Here is a 13,767-nt window from a genome sequence, read left to right on the forward strand (position 1 = left end):
CAAAGCATCAAACTCATTTTTGAGCTGCTATTTTAAGGTAAAAAAGTAGTTAAGTGTGACTTTAAGTGAGTCGTGGACTGAGGTATAAGATCACATGAATGACTCTTATTGTGACAGTGCAGTGAAGAGAGGCCCATAAACAACACTGGATTTCACATTTTCAGATGTTTAATTGAAAACTTACATGTTTGTGTTTTTGTACAGTGGAGAGATCAAGAGTGTGTCTGACCGCCTGCGAAACAAACACCACCGGCTTCATCAACGCCTCCTACGTCACGGTAACAAAACTGCCCTCTGTGCATTCATCCCAATCGGATTCAATTAAAGGGTTGTTGCTGTTTTTGTTTTCATTTTGCACATCAGTTAAAGTGAAGCTGCTCACGTTTCTCACAGGGACATCACCACAGTAAAGAGTTCATAGTGAGCCAGACTCCTCTGAGCAGCACGGTGGCTGATTTCTGGAGAATGATCTGGGAACACAACACACACACTGTTGTTCGCCTGCCGGACGCACACTGTCAGGTACAACACAAACACACACACACACACACACACATGCAAACATTCTTTATTTATAGCACCTTTCAAACATGTATTTATATATAATCAACACAAGGATTTAAGTAAAACACAATATATAATATTGATACAATGTAAATATGAAAAATGAAACTACTAAATTATAAAATACAAAATAAAAGCTGGACTAAATAGGTGGATGTTTAGTTTAAATTTAAAAAACATTGTCGTCCTATGTCAAATGCCGTATATCAACACACATCCTACTGTTTGCCTGTTTATGTCAGAGTGAAGAGGGGGGGGGCTGTGTCTACTGGCCTGGCAAAGACCAACCAATGTGCTTTGAGGGTTTCATTGTTTCGCAATCGGGGGAGGAGCATGTCTCTCTGTCCAATGATGAGAGACTCTTGATGCAAGACTTCATGTTGGAGTCCACAGTGGTAACACGCACACACACGACCACACACACACACACACACACACACACACACACACACACACACACAGCAAATTGTACAAGTACGTGTTGAGACAGTTATGAAGACACTGGACTGTCTCACTCTAACACATCTTGAATCCTTCGTCTCTGTTTCTCTCTGCATCCATCCAGAACAATTATGTGCTGGAGGTGCGAGAGTACAGCGCCCCCTGCTGGCCGAACCCAGACAGTCCCATCAGGAACAGTTTTGATCTGGTCAACGCGGTCAGGGAGCACAGCCGACACACCGACAGGCCCACCGTCATACATGATCCGTGAGTACACCGAGACGGCATCGCTCAGTCATTCCACACCAGGGCCACCAAAATTTGCTGTGTTCTATTTTGATTGTGTGTGTGTGTGTGTGTGTGTGTTTGTAGGTTGGGAGGTGCTACATCAGGGCTGTTCTGTGCTCTCAGCACCTTGTCCAGTCAGCTGGAGGAGGAGGGGGCTGTAGACGTCTACCAGGTGGCACGGATGACCAATCTCATGAGGCCTGGGGTATTCAATGATGTAGTAAGTACTGACACACTCACACACTCACACACACACAAACACCACATATTTATGAACTTTAAATTAATAAAAACCTAATAAGCAAGTTATTTTCAGCCATATTTACTTGTTTTCGGGGTTTGCGGGTAATTCCTCATCTTGGTAAGAAGTGGCTGTTGATGTGTATTTTGATATAAGTATATGGCAGGAGCAGTCTGAGAAGGTGTGTGTGTGTGTGTGTGTGTGTTCCCACAGGAGCAGTACCAGTATCTGTACCATGCGGTGCTGAGTCTGGTGAGCAGCCAAGAGGATGAGAGAGCCCTGCAGAGTCCAGAGACCAACGGATCTGTACCACTGGGACAGACCAACATCGCAGAGAGCCTGGAGTCACTCATGTAGACACACAAACACACAAACACACATACACACACACACAGAAACGCACACTCCAGTGATGTGGTGACTGAGGTTGGGCTTGTGATGAGAGAATGAACATTGTGGTTCACAGCTGGGTCCATGCTGCTGCCTGACTGCACAGTGTGTTGCGTCATTATTAAAAATATAAAACCTAACGATCCAGTTTAATCCAGTAAAGCCTTAAGTCATCTAAACCACTGCAGGTGTTAGAATGTGGAAACAAAATCAGAGCAGGGCCAGGATCTCCATATAGTGACTTCATTTAGTCTCTGAGCTCAGTCAACACGTCCGGCGGGTTGAGAGACAGATCATTACAGGTGACTGGTCTTTCCATAGGCTGCTGTCGGACCCTGTTCACACCTGGTGCTAACTTCTGGTTCTAACATCTGGTTCTAACATCTGTCCCGATCGATCTCCTGTGACGAATAAACACAACTGTAATTTGTGCTGTTTTTACCCCGTGTGAGTTTTCAGATGTGTCTGATAACAGCTGAGTGAGTGAGTGAGCGAGTGAGTGAGTGAGTGAATTCATGCAGCTGCGAAAACAAATGTGACCAAAAAGAGTATAAACCATGATGTGTTGACCAGTGTTGATATTGGTTTGTTGGCTACAAACAAATCAACATGTGATCATTGAGAAGAATAAATGTGATATAAAATCCATTGGATTGATTGTGAAACTGTAGAGGGGAGGGGGGGAGGGGGGTTCAGGGATCGGATCGGGACGCATTGAGGACACATGTTAAAACCAGGTCTGAACAGGGTCCCCGTGTTAGAAGGCTAAATTACAGAATTTACCAGATGCACATTTCTGGTGTTATCCGTGGTATCGTCGTAGCAGCAGCCTTCACACAGGGTTTATAAGTTAACTAATGGCATTACATATGGTTAATAGATCCTGTTCTTATGTTTTTATAGATCAGCACATAAACAGTGTTTGGATTAAAGCAGGCTGTGAAACCTCCACCTGATTGGAGCATTACAAACTTCTACATTACAAAACAAAAAAAGGGCTGCAGATTAAAAGTTGATGATCTAAGCACATGGATTATTAAAAATGTGATGGTTTATGAAACGAAGTGGAAACAATCCCATGTTAAAAAGTGTGGAACCAAAAAAGCTTCACTGCCTTTCCAGCGGAAAACTGGGACTGTTCAGTGTGAAGCTTCGTGCAGCAGAGGTTCAGTACTTTCCGAGAAACGGCCAAAAGTCTGTTAAAAACAGGCGAATATATAGAATAAAAATGTATTTTTGAAAAAGTGAAAACGAAATTCTAATTTCATTATTTCGTTGTATATTATTGTTTTTTTAATCACAGTAAAGACCCGTCTCTAAAATCCTTTATTCTGAATCTTTCTTTAAATTTTATTTCTTTTAATTGTAGTTTCTCATCTATTGTTTCTCCGCCGTTGTTACTTTCTAAGCTTTTCTTTTCATCTTTCCTTTTAAAATTTTGAAATGAAATGATTACTAATAAAAGTACAAATCAGTCTAAAGAACCATGAGATTGATGATAATATTTCCTGCAAAACCTTTGATTCCCTGCACAATAATTGGCAGAATTTTTTGAAACGTTTTAATAACCAAAACCTTGAAGGCCTCACTCGTGACAGTGAAATGACCGCTGGTGTTTACTGCTGTTGAATTCTCCTGCTTCTGTCTCGTTGCCACTGCCACATGGTCTCTGGTGCCTTTTTGTAACTCATGCTATTGTCCTGAAAAAACTGTTTTGATACAACTGTGGGAATAACATGCCAAAATAATAAGACTGATGTGTGGTCTGTATCTATTTTCTTAAAGGGGATGAGTGTCTCAGTGTTGTAGAGGTGGGAGGGGAGGTAATAAAGTGATATCCATCAAACTCAGATTGTAGCTGTGGTCGGTTGAAATCGATATCTGGATTCTGATGTTTTGATGGTGAGCAGAAAAATATCCCGACCTCTCAGATGAGTCTTGTTGCAGAATAATCAACGGGGGGGAATCAGCCAGAGGAAAATCACGACATCGTTTATCTTCTGTTGTTGCTGCAGACACTCAGATTTCAGACAATGAGCCGAGGGGGTGGGAAACTGAAAAGCTGTGACTCTCTCTGTGTCCCCGTGCCACTCTTTATGACTGTTTCCAATTTTTGAGTAAAGTCCAAATGTTTCCTTTGCGTCCGACTGAATCAATCGCGCTCTGAGTCGCTGTTCCCACTGTTTGTGTGTAAATATCCCTGAACACATTGAAAGTCCAAATTACCGTATGTTTATATTGTACCTCTATATATTTTCTATTTTACTATAAAAGGTGATTTTCTAGCCATTTACACAAATATATATATATAAATAACTGTGTGGTTTCTATTTGATAATTTTAGCCTGGAAATATTGATCATGTTTATAGTTTTAATGGAATGTTGTCTCTTTTTATTCTCTTTATGATTATGTAGCAGCTTAATGTCTATACCTTTATCTCCAGATATATACTGGTGCAGTTTGTATATAGCAACAGGCTGAAGCAGCACAATTAAAGAATTGTTTCAAACTGCGTTTGCTTTATCTCTTATTTTTCTGGTCGGGAAAAGGGTTTTTTATTTTTTTTTTTTTTTAAATGGTCTGAAACAAGAAAATACACGCAGGACAAAAGGGAAATAAATTTCTCATGCTTTTATTTATACTATAATACAATATATTGCATTGTCTCCCCTGATGGACCTGTACACGACACAATCACAACGACATACAAAAGTCAAATAATCAAGGCACAACCATGAAAGTGTAACAAAGATTAAGTCAGAACCAAAAAATAGATATTTCTGTATATAGTCACATTAATATTTGTCGTGATACTGTAGCAGTCAAAAAAGATAAAGTGTATATAGTGCATTAAGAATAAACCTCGTTATGCAGTGAGAGTGTGAGCGCTGGAAATATTCTGGAAATATTCATTATTTTCTGTAAAAACATTTTTTTTTCAAGCATTGAAATCAGACAGTGAATAAAGATGGACGTCAAACATCTGGGATATGGATGCTGCTATTTTGTGCTTTTAACGTCATTGGAAGCCAGTTTCACTCGGTTTTTATAGCATCAGATAACTGAATAAAAATCAGTTTGATAACAAAAATGACAGAAACCATCTTTGACTTTTTAGTTTGCCTCTAACATGGAGGAGGCATGATTTATGCCATACTACAGCCAGCCAGCAGGGGGCAATCCAGACACTGTGGCTTCACTTTTGGGGAGCCATCATGTCGTCCATCTTTATAAACAGCCTACGATTGAAACCCAAAGCAGATTCCTGCCTTCACACATGAAAACACAGATTCATACAGTCACACCATGTTTTCTAAAGCCTCACACACCTGGTTAGAGAGTATCCACTCAGTATTTGAGGTAAATGTACTATTACTTTAACGACGCTGGGTTTTTATTAAAGGTACAATTTTTACTCAACGTGTTTAACGCTTTCTTAGTCCTGGGTTTTACTTTTCAGGCAAACATTTTTACAGATGGACTTAAGCCAGATCTTCAAACAGACAGTCGGTGGTCAGAAGCCTAATATCCAGTAAGTCCTTGAGGGCCCGGGGCTGTCTCGTCGTGTTATCTGTAATTATTCTAAAAGCTCCTCAACTTACTCTGTTTTTAAAAACTTTGTGTGCAACAGTTTGTTTCAAGCTAAAAATAAGTCCTGACTCCTCAGGGCTCTGAGAGCAACACTCCCCTCCATCTTTTCAACCAAAGGGGGGTTTGTGACACATTGAACAAGAGTGAAATGCTGAGTTTTAAAGAAATGAGAAATACTGTCGGTTGCTTTTCTGACCTTAAAAAATCCAAAAAACAAAAACACCTCGATTAAAATACACACCAAAAATAGATTTCTTTTTAAATATTACAAAAACTGAACATTATTATACCGATGCTGTTCCCCAAATTTGTTTCCACACCATTTATCAAAGCAGTTTCCTTTGTTTAGAACTGAAAAGTGCTGCAACTGGTTTTAAAATATCTTGTACTATTTTGACACTGAAAGTGAAAGTTGTTTTTCTGACCGGTCTAACTGGTGGATGATATTTTGCTAAACACTTCTTAAATAAAGCTTTTTATAAAGCTGTGAGAAACATGAACCCTCTCCTGCATTCATGTTTCTTTGATTATACACAAACACACTTTGACAGAACACATTAAAAACATGTTATTATGGCAAAGAGAAAGCAGCAACATAGAGCTAACGATTTGTCTATCGACCATTAGGAGGGAAATTATGTTAATAGTACCTGTACTACAATGGCGATACGGTACTTTTGGCATAATCAGCGACCACAACAGCCACTATCTTATTACACTGCATTTCACAAAGGAAACTCCTTTTTCAAAATAAAAGCTCTTCAAAAGGAAGTAAAGGACTTCTGAATCCTTAACTGCTATAGAGGCTGTCAATCATAACAATTTAAGACAGATCAGAGTTAGATGGAAGTTTTTTTCCCATCTAAAACATTTAAATTGATTAAAATGTCTTTATTTTAAGGCCTGTTATTTGTTAAGTTGTGGTAGATATAGCCCGTAAGCCAGTCAAGGATGTGTGATGTACTCGTGTTACCTTCGCCAAGGAGGTTATGATTTCACCCCTGTCCATTCCTTTGTAGGAATTTGTAGGTTTATGAGCAAGATTACTAAAAAATACTGAACTGATGTCAGTTTGGAGGAAGAATAGGAAATGGGCTGAGAAAGAACCAATTAAATGTTGGTGCAGATCTGGAAAAAGGGATGGATCCGGGATTTCTTTCATTTTATATATAAACCAATTCTCCAGGGAACTATTCATGGATCTTGATGAATATAATCCGGCATCAGGTGACTGATATCTCTGAGTTTAGTGCAGATCCAATAAAAAATGTGGTTTCATTATTTTGGTGCAAAATTTTTGTTATATTCTGTTTGGCCTTGGCGGAGGTATGAGCCACTTACTAACTTAATTATTACATTTTCCAGGATGAATTACATCAAATATCTTGCGAAATACATCAATTACAAGTAAAAAAAAAAGCACTAAATAATTTGTATATTTCTTTATAATATAAGTATAATTTGGGGGAAATTGCTACATTTTCGACTTAAATGCTACAGCACCACAACGCCCACCCAAGCATGAGAAACTGAAAATCATCACACTTATTTAATGTAATATTCTTGTCACATTCCTATTATCACTTGTGGAGTTCCAGTCGTAGCGAGAACCCTGATGATCTGTGTCTTAATCTAGTTTGGAAATGTGTCCTCACTGAAGATGGAGACACCTTGTTTTAATTCACGATAAGAGTATAAAGATGTTTGCCTCTGAACAATCAGCTCATTCTAAAAGCAAGTGAGAGGAAGGGGACATTTTTTGAAAGCAGACACTGCCTCTCGTTTCGACCGAGACATGGTTTGGCAGAATCTTTAAAAAAAGCGGAAGTAAATCTTTCGCTTAGGGAGTTCAAGGCCCGTCTGTATATCAAATCTTATATCCAAGCAAAGTATTAGGCTCAGCACGGTTTTTCTTTTCTTTGTCACTTTCTCATATTTGTGTTTGTCCTCTTTTCATCTCTGTGGCCTTAATTTCACTGACAACCCTGTTAGGCAAAGAGGAGGAATTGAATTAAATTGCAGTACAAAACAAACTGTGTGTGTCTATGTCTGTGTTAGTGTGTGTTTGTGTGTTTGTGTGTGTGTTGGTGTGTCCTTACAGAGTTGGTTCGTTTGCGTTTCCAACAGTCTGGGTTGAGTCTTTTCTGTTCGTCTGCGAGGGCTTTGGCCTGTAGGGTGAACGCCCGCCTCTCCTCATTTCGCATTTTCTTCCAGTGCTCGCCAAGGAGGACACTGATCGCTCTACCACACACACACGCGCACACACATGCACTAACATTAAACACACACGTATCCACCTTGCAGCTTCACTGCACACATCAGAGAGCACAGCTACCTGTTGTCTTTGCCCGGGTACATATGCGTGTACTCCACCCTGAACTTCTGGGCGAACAGCATGAAGGCGTTCATTGGCCTCTTGCACTTAACAGGCGGGGCATTACTTCCTTTCTGTGCACCGGCAGGCTGGCCCCTGATTGGCTTTTGATGAGGAGAGCTGGAGTGGCTGGGACTGTGGGCTTCTGTGGGATTCAAACAGATTCATGTAAGACAAAGATATTTTTTTTTAATCCCCCTGAGCTGACAATCACCAATTACTACATTCTCTTTTCTTTCTCATTAACTTTATCCTCAACAGTGCTCCAGTGGTTTTATATCTTACTATTTGTGTATATTTTGTGCCAGCTCCTAATGTCTCTGCTTATTCACACAGTACCTCCACCATGTGGTGCGTCTCTGTCTGGAGAAGCAGCTCCTGCGATGGACAGGGAGGCCCGCCGCCGTCTGGCCATGCTGCTCAACACGTAAACCGCAGACGAGTCCAGAGGAGTGAAATCGTGACTGAGAAAGAGTCACACACAAACAGAGGTCTTTAAACACACAAATATCAACCTGGTGATTGGCATTGGGCCTTTGTTTTGCTTTCTGGGGTTTTGAAAAGCAAACAACACTGAATCATTTTCAGTAAAAGACTAAAAATGATCTATTTTACCTCCTAAAGGCGTCGAAGACCAGTGAGTCGTCTGTGTGTTTGGCATCTCTGTGTCCTGGAGGCAGGCAAACGTCTCCTACCTTCATTTCATAGCACGGTATCCCATAATGCACCACAGTCAAACTTGGGTAGAAGGATGACCATCCTGATGGACAGAAGGACGGACAACGTGTAAAGAAGTCATTTCAGCGAAGCTGATCAATCGGATGTAGCGTTTATGTCGGCATCACTCCTACCTTTGTTTTTCACATAGAAGGGGTGGTCGAGTTGGCACCGGGCGGTCATAGGCACATGTCCAAATGCACCGGGGTCAAAGGTCAGCTGTAGGACGGCGCGACCAGACAACACCGCCTCCGAGCGCTCCACCAGCTGCAGACCCTCAGAGCCGTAACTCTGTGAAAGAGGGAGCAGTGGTTTTTAAACAACACATATATATATATACAGCTTTACAGATAAGCATTTATTGTAAAGCTGTATATATATATGTGTTGTTTAAATATGTGTTGTGGTCTGACGTGTCGGTTCTAGTGAATCTGTTATAGAACAGATGAAAGGCGGGACTCTGTTGTTTGGACATTCTCTGGAGTTTCTGTCTGAAACAGCTTAAGTGTGGCCACAGACTTGTTGCATGATGTACCTTCAGAGATCTGGAGTCTTTCTCAGCAGAATCCAACTCCTCAGCTTCCTGCCACTCTACGTTACGGCCACTGTGGAAACGCAGATGAGTGCCTGATGGCAGAAAAGAGCGGTCACCCATTCAGTATATGAAACAGATGATATAAAACCATACAGAGATGTGTTCTTGTACATATTTTTCAAGTGTATACGTGTGTGTTTGTGGGTGTGTTTGTGTGTGTGTACCTTTGAGAAAACAGTGCCAAGCAGTGGGGGGCCAGGAGAAGCTCCAGCCCATGTCTTCGTCATCAGAGAGAGAGGATCTGGTCGACACGGCAGAGCCACATTCACTGCTCGTCTGTGGAAACAGGAAAGAAAAGCATTGTCAACACAGAACTGACTCAGAGCCGAAAAGCACCATGAGTTTAAAACTCCAAAGATAATTACAGGTGGAAGCTGTGGTGTTCAACAGATATTGTATAAAGTGGCAGTGAGTGGGGATGAAACAAACAAAGAAAAGGAAGCAGGCAAACATTAGCTCTACCCTGCTGTGTCGACGCTCCCTCCCATGGCCTCGAGGGGGCGACAGGGAGCTGCTGGGGAGAGGAGGAGGAGGAGGAGGAGGCCGGGCGTAGGAATGTAGATCACTGCTGATCCTGGAGATGCACACCAGGGAGGAGCTGCAAATGACACAGACTTGTAAATTTGAAGGTCAGAAGGAGAAGGAGCCTGCGGTTGCATGGAGTATGTTTGGACTCTTGACCCCAGTTGTCTAAAATCCTAAAGCCCTGCTATTTGTGTTCTTAAAGACCTGTGGATGGGGAGACGCGATACAAGTACTTAGTGGTAAAAGGGATACTATAATTAAAATGGCAAAAATAGTCCTCACAGGAATTTTTTTAGTTAAAAGTCATTTTGAAGATATGAAGTAACGGCAACACTTTTTCTCAATATAACTTAAATTTTAGTACAAAGTGCACCTACCTGCTGTGAGGAGACCCCTGCAGCAGGGGGCTCTGGGGCCCGGTGGCGATGTGAGCCAGCTGCGTGAGCCAGCGTGTGTCAGGAGGCTGTGGGCTGTGTGCCATTGTGTATGCACCTCCTGGTGGGACACACTGGTGGGACACACACACCCCCACCTGGTACACAGGTGGCGCTGTTGGCTCCGCCTCCTCCCGAACCTCCTGTAAATCTGGAAGGTCATCTGGCAAGAGAAGGCAAACACCCGGTGAAAGGTTTGCTTCCCTAATTATTTCAGAATTTAGAAAACACATGAGCCCACATTCATCTCAATACTATTTCACCTGCTGTGTTAAGCCTAGTGTTATGTACCATATTCCATGTGGCTGTCACTGGTGGGGCAGCCAGGTGAGGAGGGGAAGTGCTCGTCACAGCGGAGCAGCTCATGTGACTGGTCCCCTTCTACATCCGTCATCACTACTGAAGGTGAGAACAGAGAAACCAGAGTTAGCTCACATGATCGACTCTTACAGGTTGAATTTGTGTTTTAACTATAGTTAGCCTTTAAATACAAATTTTGATTTACTGAATAGAATACCAAAGTTTTAGTATTATAAATAAGGAAAAGTAATATTATATCACACTGAATAATAGAAGAACAAGCAGCAAAACATGAAAAACTTTCTAAAACTTATTATATTATTAATACAAATTATTTGTTCAGTTATTAACCATTCTCTTGTTTTTCTCTGTCTCTTGTGAGTCACCAAACTTTATTAAAGTGCAACTCTGACTTATTGAAGTACATCATTAATAGATTTATGTCATGAATGATGCAGTGCAGATGTTTTACCTGTGTGTTCAGCCTGAAGCTCTGGCTCCCGGACCTTGTGGATCTTGGGGTCGCCGGACAGCACAGCTGGGGTCACCACCTCCCACACCATGATGTCACTGAAACAGGCAGAGAGCTGGATTATACTTTACACTGCTTTTACATGCGATTTATTTTTTAGATGTGAATGAATATATTTTAATACTTTAGAGCAGAGGTCTTCAACAGGGGGTTCGCGACCCCTAGGGGGAACGCGGAGGTACTGCAGGGGGGTCGCGAAATCTTTGGTTGATGAGACAAATTTTTTTTTTTCTAACCAATTTTTTTCCCACAAGTTTAAATGTCTTTAAATACACATTAACATGCATCCGACATATTGTGAGGCTGATTTGACCCTCTGCCCGACAACCCCCATCCGCCCAAGATTAGATAAGTTGTGTGCTACCCATCAGGGTCAGACATCTCACTAATGTGGGAGTATGTGTGCAATCCACAGATGGCTTGAAGATTCACTGTCTCTTCTACATGCATGTTTAAAATAAAAACATGAATCTGTGAATTGCTTTAATAGCTCACTGTTGTATGCAAGATGTATGTTTATAAATGGCAGTGGCATGGCCACCCTGTACCTTGCACATGTTTACATTAAAAACAGGAATATATGAACCTGTGTAATATTTGAATAGCTTAGTATTGAATGCACAATAACAGGGTAGCTATGTTTATACATGGCACTAGGCCCAGTTGAATATAAAACACAATTTTATACAATATATATATATATATAGTAGGGAGTCCCTGCTCCATCGCTCCACAAGTTTGGGGGTCCTTGGCCTGAAAAACGTTGAAGACCCCTGCTTTAGAGCACTGGATCTGCTGGGAAGTTGAATCTACACATAAGTGTCACATTACAATCCTGACATAAACGTTCCACCCACGCAGAGGAGGGGGAACATGATCCGGAGGGATATGGTTTGGGGTGACGGGGGGACACAGGGTCGCATCGGGACGGCTGCCAGCTAAGTATAGACACATTGACAAAGATCCATTGCGTTCATCTGCTCAACGCTCCGATCCGGTGATGCGGACTTTGGGGAATAACACCGTGAAATAGTCGCATTCCGCAGGCGACGGGAGCGTGTTTATCTATTTCACAATGTGTCGTCATGTGACTCCCTCTTGTTTATAAACTTTGAGATTCCGTGCGCACGCGCAGACGAAGCTCATTCATTCAACGCGGACGGTTGGCGATGATACCAGTCAAACAAACCACTTTAACCACAGAGAACAACATGTCTGCTGTGATGGTATACACTGATAAAGAGTGATAGATGTCACCACGGTTTAAAATTCAAAACCGAGCAAAGTTACGTCTGCTGTGGCGAAACCAACAAGTGAAAGCTGCTGAAAACTGAATTAATCGACGACAACAAGCACAGACCTCTATTGAACGTGTCATAACAGACGAGTTACCGACGTGTCTGTGGTTGTGAGCGTGGGGAATGCGAGCGAACACTTTCAAAACAGACGAGCCATCTTGTCGCGCGGAGCCAGTTAGCACAAAACAAGAAGCTAACAACAATGGAGCTGCGCGACGAGGAGCGAGGACGTGTTTACGACTCGAACTACAGGTTGACAGCTTCCGCTCATCGTCCCCGGGTCGAGTTTAAAGACTCATCTGTCAACTGCAGCGAACACTCGTCACATTCAACGCTTTAAAAGCCACAAACGATTTCAATGAACTTTCCTCAACTCACCAAAACAGTCTCCTTGTACGGGGAAGGGGGCGGGTATAAACACAACTCCCCCGGCGATCCCATTGGCCACACCTGATGTCGGTCAACAGTGTCCCTCGTCCTCATTGGCCCGTTCGGGCAGGCTTGTTCTCTTCATCACAACAATAAAACACAGGGTGGGTTTTAAGTGATGGAAGCAAAACAGAAAGTAGCTCACAGGAAAAAACAATTCAGCTCTAGTTTCACAAGATACAACAAGTAGAAACATATATAATATATATAATACATAAACACATTAAGACATTAAGGTAAGGTGAGTTTGTTTGTGTAGAACATTTCATCAACAAGGCAACAAATTGACAATGACAAATTGTAAAAGCAACATAAGCGGCATTTCAAAAGAAATTTAAAATGTTTGCATGGAGAATAAGAAATAAACGAATTAAGAGGGACGGTAACAGTGCACTGAAATAAATGTGTAATTATTTGATGTGTTCAGCATTGATTCAAAGGAAGGATTTAAGATTTGCAGCGGACCTGCAGTTCTCTGGGAGAGAGAGAGAGAGAGACTGAACGCTGCTTCTCCATTTTTAGTTTAGACTCTGGGGACAGAAAGCAGACGTGTTCCAGATGACAGCTCTTAGAGAAATAATGTGATCATATGACACAGTAAATATTCAAGAATGAAAGCAAATAAAGCATCCAAGTGTTTAGTGTAGTGATAACAGAGGCATTGCAAAACAAGAAAGGCAATAAACTCAGGTGAAGCATGTGTGAGAACAAGTGGAAATGCAGGTATGCATGTGGCTGATATTTGCAGCAGGAGCCAAATAGCCTTTAGCTGTGTGTTCATGTGTCCAGGGTAACTAGTACAACAGGTAGTTTTAGCTAGATAACCTGGTTAAAAACACTCATAACCACTGTTTCAAGTAAATATAAAGGTTAAGAGTAAACAGCAGCCTCTACTTTTTTCAGTGGTGTGTAACAAGTTTTGTTATAATAACAAGCTGTCAGGTCGAAGCAATTAAAGTAATCACTTGAGCAAGAAGAGGAAAAGTATCAAGTGACCAAATGTGGTGAGGGAAAAACTTAGATTAGACATTCATACATGGAACACA

At 41.6% G+C, this 13,767-nt stretch overlaps 2 protein-coding genes across 5 annotated transcripts in view; one reads left to right on the plus strand and one right to left on the minus strand.

The window, feature by feature from the left end:
- Nucleotides 1-2,586, plus strand: part of ptprz1b (protein tyrosine phosphatase receptor type Z1b) — a 65,339-nt gene extending 62,753 nt beyond the window's left edge. Inside the window, exons 27-32 of the mRNA XM_053415451.1 lie at nt 205-278; nt 394-522; nt 807-959; nt 1,130-1,272; nt 1,378-1,513; nt 1,748-2,586. Coding sequence (XP_053271426.1) covers nt 205-278; nt 394-522; nt 807-959; nt 1,130-1,272; nt 1,378-1,513; nt 1,748-1,891 — 779 coding nt within the window. The 3' untranslated portion in view covers nt 1,892-2,586. The remainder of the gene's footprint in view (nt 1-204; nt 279-393; nt 523-806; nt 960-1,129; nt 1,273-1,377; nt 1,514-1,747) is intronic.
- Nucleotides 2,587-6,851: 4,265 nt separating this feature from the next.
- LOC128428464 (HMG box-containing protein 1) lies at nt 6,852-12,766 on the minus strand. Of its 4 annotated transcripts, none has more exons than XM_053414641.1 (13): nt 12,671-12,766; nt 10,935-11,032; nt 10,454-10,561; nt 10,106-10,325; nt 9,666-9,801; nt 9,368-9,479; nt 9,144-9,235; nt 8,743-8,899; nt 8,507-8,651; nt 8,231-8,355; nt 7,853-8,036; nt 7,617-7,758; nt 6,852-7,502 (listed from the first exon to the last, which is right to left on the minus strand). In XM_053414641.1, exons 2-13 carry the CDS (start codon nt 11,023-11,025, stop codon nt 7,491-7,493), a joined length of 1,524 nt encoding a protein of 507 aa, XP_053270616.1. In that variant the 5' UTR covers nt 11,026-11,032; nt 12,671-12,766; the 3' UTR covers nt 6,852-7,490. The 4 variants fall into 4 exon arrangements, with proteins under 4 accessions (XP_053270616.1, XP_053270618.1, XP_053270617.1 ...); XM_053414643.1 differs by having other exon boundaries at nt 12,355-12,685; XM_053414642.1 differs by having other exon boundaries at nt 11,119-12,685.
- Nucleotides 12,767-13,767: the final 1,001 nt, after the last annotated feature.

Source organism: Pleuronectes platessa, chromosome 22 (assembly GCF_947347685.1).
Source record: "Pleuronectes platessa chromosome 22, fPlePla1.1, whole genome shotgun sequence".
Classification (NCBI taxonomy): domain Eukaryota; kingdom Metazoa; phylum Chordata; class Actinopteri; order Pleuronectiformes; family Pleuronectidae; genus Pleuronectes; species Pleuronectes platessa.

Excerpts from the sequence above, each read along its gene's own strand:
- LOC128428464 (XM_053414641.1), bottom strand. The coding sequence starts at position 11,025 with ATGGTGTGGGAGGTGGTGACCCCAGCTGTGCTGTCCGGCGACCCCAAG. Across the intron at positions 9,236-9,367 it reads TTGGCACTGTTTTCTCAAAG|GCACTCATCTGCGTTTCCAC; the intron begins GTACACACACAC and ends TTCTGCCATCAG. Across the intron at positions 8,900-9,143 it reads AAGACTCCAGATCTCTGAAG|AGTTACGGCTCTGAGGGTCT; the intron begins GTACATCATGCA and ends CCTCTTTCACAG.